Genomic DNA, 6,000 nt, shown 5'->3' with positions numbered 1-6,000 from the left:
TTAGTTTTAATCCTTTCTCAGTGCTGTTAATATTCCATTAAATCTCTAACATAAATTCTTCACAACACTTAAGCCTCAACACACGGAAATCATAATATACTGCCTTCATAAGTCTTAGTTGGATTTGCCCTGATTCCATTTGAAGTAATCTTTCTAGCCTGTATAGCTCTGTGAAAGAGGCACTTGCATTTTGCATTATTTTGTATGTGCTAGGCCACCCTAAGATAGACTTATAATTCAAGTTTAGTGGCCGACTGGTGGAACTTTTTCTAAGCCTTTCTTCGACCATTTCCGAGGTAGTAGTTGTCTGGCATGGACAAGCAGATTTTTTCTCCAGGAAACTCGCGTTTTTCTTCCCGAAAACTCAAGAAAATCGACTGTATAACACAAATTATATCAGACAGTAACACATCCTCTTAGGGTTAGGAATAGTAGTACTTTTTTGCTGGTCTTTTATCGGTTACTGGTATAATTAGTGATAGTTATGGGCCAGCTATCTCTGATTGGCTACTGGTGGTGATGAACTACCCACTTAGTCTCCAAAAGGTAAATATGGTTAAATGACCTCGCCTACTCCCTATAAGGAAATGAAATGTTAGCATATTATTTTATTATTATAATTTAATTATTAGTAGGTTTAATTTATTTTAAATGACTTCTTGTTGATTATATGCCTTTTATGGAACATAACATTGTGTCTCTCAACAAGCCGACATACCTTGTGATTTTGCAGGCAGTCTACCAACATGGTTTGAGAGAATTTATGTGAAAAACGTTTGTCATATTCACACATCCTCAATCTTATTTCTAAAGACCCCTTTTAAAATTAAATGGAGCACCTTTTTTGGTTTTTAACTTCGCTTAGATCAAGGGGTAATTGGATGTTTTTCACTTCGAAGGAAGAATAACCCAAAGTATTTGTTCATATATTACAAACTGATAGGGATTTATACTTAAAAGGGAAAAAATTCTAAAACTGTAATTCTAAAATTTCTATAAAAGTGTTATTCTAAAACTGAGGTTTTTCTAAAATGTTTTCGAACGCAAAGACAGTGGAAGAATCTTTTTAACAACAATGAAATGATGGGGAGAAAGGGGTATTAATGATTAAAAAAATATAAAGCGCTGTCGCTCAATTTTTAAGATGTCTGTCATGCCATCCTTGGCAATGCTTGTTTTATTGCCTCCATAGCACAATTAGAAGAACGATGGTACATTGTGCCCTTCGATTGGAAAAGGCCTGAGTTCGATTCCCGTCGTGACGGTAGGAATCTTTATATGGACTTTTTCAATTGAAGGTGAGTTAGCCGATCTCATACGGTGGTAGCAAAGTTTTTTCTCCCGGAAACTCGGGGTTTTTCATCCCAGATACAGAGAAATCGGCCCTTCAGAACACACGCAATTTTCAGACAATAAATACTTGTGGTGGTTGTGGGCAGTAGATGGCGCTGATGTAGTTGATTGGTAGTAGCGGTTCGGTAGTGGTGGAGACAGAGAGTTGTACAGTGGGTGTCCTCCCGCGATGAGTCTTCGGACTCCTTGGAGGTGCATGAATAATAATAATAAAACTGAGGTGTGTTCAATTGCAGTTTACGTTTCTGCAATCGTGATGCTTCAATACATATCTCCAGTGGTGCATCCAGGGAGGGGGACAAGGGGCATTTCCCCCCACACAAAAAAGAAAAAGGAAAACAAAACACTAGAAAATTTTTTAAAAATCTTTTCCTGATTAAAATTCATTTTTTTATTATTTATGTTGTGCCTTATATTTCTATACTACTTATGAATTAGCGGTCACATAAAGTGGAAATACCCTATAGCTCACGGGAATCCCGGCCGCTGTGAACGCAAGGCAAACGAAGTAGTGCTCTTGAGGACGGAGCGCTACTTCGTTTGCCCGAGTCTCGCCAGAGGAGATCACAGGTATCATGTACTGTATTGACAACCACTGCAGATGCTCAGTCATAGGTCGTATGCAGTGTAGTGTGCATTTTCAAATCGTCTACTCAACTCGGCCCCCTCAAGATTAAATCATGAGTGCTCTTCTCCCCCCCCCCAGTCGATTAAATCTTGAGTGCTCGGCCCCCCCCCCTCCAAGATTAAATTCTGAGTGCGCTACTGCATATCTCAATACATTAAACTCCTAAGCATAATTAATTTTCGTTACCAGAAGAATCAAAATGTGAACTCTGTTTCAAATTTACGAGTTTATTCATGTTTCAATAACCAGTTTTTATTAAATTTAGTTAAATTGTAGCTCAGTAGAAGTGGCGTTTGCACTCTACGGCGCTTGACCGCACAAAGAAAGGATTTGGTGGTTCAAATCTAGTCGCCGACTAGAGGAAATTTTTCTAAGCCTTTTTTCGACCGGTTCCCGAGTTAGTCGATCTCTGGCACGGGCAAGCGGGTTTTTCCTCCCGGAAACTCGGGTTTTTCGTCCCGTAAACTCAAGAAAATCGACCGTAGAACCCACATTATTTTCAGACATTAAATATTTTGTGTTAAGGTTAGGGACCACGAGATGGCGGCACATTTGAGCCGTCTCTCTTCACTGTGTACTGCTTAATTAGTGATAGCCTTGGGCCATCTATCTCCGATTGGTACCAGTGGAGATTGAACTGCCCACTCAGTCTCCAAAAGTTAGATAGGGCTAAATGGCCTCGCCTACTCCCGTATACGGGAATAAAAAGGCGTTAGCTGATTTTTTTTTTTTTTTTTTTTTTAATTGTATAATTGCCAGCGAAGGTTGGTCGATTGGTAGAGCCTCTGCTATTAATCGCTCGCATAAACTTAGCAAGTTTGAGCGCGGTTAGTAGTTGGAAGGGGTGAATCGTTCGATGGTGTTGGTACACTCTCCCTCGATGAGTCTTTGGACTCCATGGAGGTATCACATAATAATTATTTAATTTTATTTATTTATTTTGTGAAACTTGAATTGTGTTTTGGCGTTATTATTTTCATTTAAGATTATCACCTTTTCCGCTAGGCGGATTTATTGAGCTTCAGTTCGTAATCAAAAAAGTACACACGGCTTTCAGTTTACGATGTTGGTGGATTGATATATTCTTGGTATCCTGAAAATAGTGTTTTACGATACAAACGTTTCATTTATTGTTTTAATCATAGTTGAAGTTGTATTTAAAATAAATAATAAATTGCTTTTGTGTATGTTGTGAACTCAAATGGCATCAAGCTCGAGGTTTGTCATGATTTTTAAGTACCAATTTGTTCTTTATATTCCAAATCGTAACATTTTAGAAACTATAATTATGTCTTTGGCTCTTAAAATGCTTTCAAATTGGATTATTTGGATATGGAGTAATGAGATAAAATGTTTTCGAACGCGAAGACAGTGGAAGAATCTTTTTAGCAACAGTGAAATGATGGGGAGAAAGGAGTATTTATGATTAAAAAAATATAAAGCGCTATCGCTCAATTTTTAAGGTGTATGTCATGCCATCCTTGGCAACGCTTGTTTTTCTAAGGATGCATTCGTAGTGCAGTTGGAAGAACGGCGGTACATTGCTCCCTTCGATTTGAAAAGAACGGGTCGATTTTCGTCGTGACGAGAGTAATCTTTATATGGACTGTTTCATTTGGTGAGTTAGCCGATCATGCAGAGTTTAAGGATATATTTTTTTCTCTCCCTGAAACTCTGGTTTTTCACTCTGCATACTTGCAAATCAGCCATGAGAACACGTAGAATTTACAGACAATATATACCAGTGGTGGTGAGCGGTCGATAGTACTAGCGTTTTGTAGTTGGTGAATTGGTTAAGGGTGACAGTGAATTGCAGCAGAGTAGTGTGCCCACCCACGATGAGTCCACGGAGCCTTAATGTAATAATGACGTTTCCTCTCCCATTCTGTTTAAGTGACCAGTACCACACTAGATTAGTTCTGCATACATATTCCTAAATGCTCTGTCTAGTTCCATATATCTTCATTTTAAAAATGATTCTGCATTGATGCCATTGTTCTCCCCACTAATTTTTCTCAGAACACTTATATCTATATATTTTGCAAAATAAAATAAATAAAATAAAATAAAATCTTCTTCTTCCCTTCACATATTAGGCCTTATGGCCTGTTATGGAGCTATCCTTAGCCCTTCTAAGCCGTACCATCCTGAGGATAAGGTGGCTAGCCCTATGCCTCTGTGTCCTATGTCTGTAGATGCATGTGTTCACTGGGCTGGTTTGCCTGCTTGCAGGTGGAAAAACCCCAGATAAACTGGGGAGAAAAAACCCTGCAGTCCATTCTCAGACATAGCCAAGTTAACTGGTTAACTTGGCTATGTCTGAGAAAGAACTTTAAGCTCCTCACATCGGCAATGGGAATCGAACCCAGGACATTCCTTTCCCAGGCATATGATTGCGAAGTGCATAATCACTAGGCTAACTGCATGGACAAATAAAATAAATAAATTTTAGATGTAGGTGTATGTCTAACCCAACTACCAGATAGATAAGTTATAATTGGTGGGAACACTTATAGCTGGTTCAGTGTTTTCACTAATCTCTGGCTTCTTCCATACAAATATATTCACTTGATACTCGCCACTCCAGCTTTGCTTATTCTTTTGTCTGTTTCCATGTTTAATTTGCTGTCTTCACAAAAAAAAAAAAAAAGTGTTGAAATAGTTGAAAATTTCACTTTATAACAGTATTATTTAAGGAAATAGCACTGTATATATTTATTAAGAATAACTTAATTATTTCGAGTATTGTGGCAAAGTCAAATTGCCACAATCAAGGAAATTAACAAATTGATATATGCATGCAGGCACTACATTGGGTAAGTAAGACAGAAGCACTGCAACAGAGGCACGTCTCAAGTCCTCAGGATGAGTGCTTCCCAGCTTTCCGGCAGTTTCATCCAACCAAATTTGTTAGGTTTTTGTAGTTTTGTTCTGTATGGCTGATGAGGTATATTCTAGGGAAAGTCTTTCATATTTAAATTTGTTCTTGTGGAGTAAGGTTGCCTTTTTTCCATCATATCCTGTGGTGTGCATCCAAGGAATGGTCATCTGCCTTGAGTGGCTATAGTGGTGGAACCAGATGTAGTTTTCATGTAGGGTAATTCTTATGTTGACCACAGTAGTACAGCTTACATCTGCATGGTACCTGGCAGACACGTGGCTGGTCTTTGGAGAGCAGATAAGTGATATTTTTAATGTGATCTTTAAGTGGTCCTAAGGTTGTATTCTTCTTAGGATGTTTGCTAATTTTTGGGATGTGTCGTAGATATATGGATGGTATTAGTTTGTTTAATCATTTTTTTTTTTTTTTTTGAATGGTGGGGAGTAATATTGTTTTGGGGTCTCATATTTCTTGGATTTGATGGGAATGTAGTCATTGGTCACGAAGGTGTGAATATGTTCAACTTCAGTGGTAAGAGCATTATTATTAGAGCCTAGTCAGTTTTGGCCTGTTGTATGGAGTTTTAATAATCCCATAGTGTTGGGCTTATTATTCTTGAATATTGACATGTTAATATTCAATAAATGTAATTTCCTTCATACATTAGATTTTTCATATGATTCTTCCTTTTATGCCACCTGTTTGAATGCTCAGTTGTATACTATATTGCTAATTTAGTGTTGTAGCAATTAGAAGACACACAAGAATTAATAGTAATAATAATTTATTAATGCATATATTTTGGCTTGAATTTAACACTGTTTGATTCCCAACATATTCACAAGGTTGAGCACAAACAATAGATTGTTATTCCCTTTCACAAATATGAGCCACATGCTGGAGCATCATCATACAATAAATGGCACATAAAAATAAATTAATTTAAATAAACATTAAATAAAAAAGGAAGATGTTGCTGCAAGTTTTTTTATTTTATTTTTTACTCAGTTATACCACAAATCAAAGATACTAAGAAATTATATTCTTAGTTTCATCCATTATACAAATGTAAGCAAACAATGGTGGTGACAAGGCTGTGGCTACAAATTATAGGCCAATCTGTATATCTGAAGTTGTG

The 6,000-nt window shown here is 37.2% G+C and overlaps 1 protein-coding gene across 1 annotated transcript in view; it reads left to right on the top strand.

Moving 5' to 3' along the window:
• The first annotated feature begins 3,033 nt into the window (after nt 1–3,033).
• TfIIB (transcription factor IIB) overlaps nt 3,034–6,000 on the top strand; it is a 117,454-nt gene continuing 114,487 nt past the window's right edge. Inside the window, exon 1 of the mRNA XM_090406122.1 lies at nt 3,034–3,199. Coding sequence (XP_090262248.1) covers nt 3,183–3,199 — 17 coding nt within the window. The 5' untranslated portion in view covers nt 3,034–3,182. The remainder of the gene's footprint in view (nt 3,200–6,000) is intronic.

Source organism: Typopeltis vanoorti, chromosome 16 (assembly GCF_054136105.1).
Source record: "Typopeltis vanoorti isolate ZY-2024b chromosome 16, IOZ_Tvanoo_1.0, whole genome shotgun sequence".
Taxonomy (NCBI): Eukaryota; Metazoa; Arthropoda; class Arachnida; order Uropygi; family Thelyphonidae; genus Typopeltis; species Typopeltis vanoorti.
The sequence above is the reverse complement of the archived record's forward strand: the minus strand, read 5'-3'. Positions and strand labels throughout refer to the sequence as shown.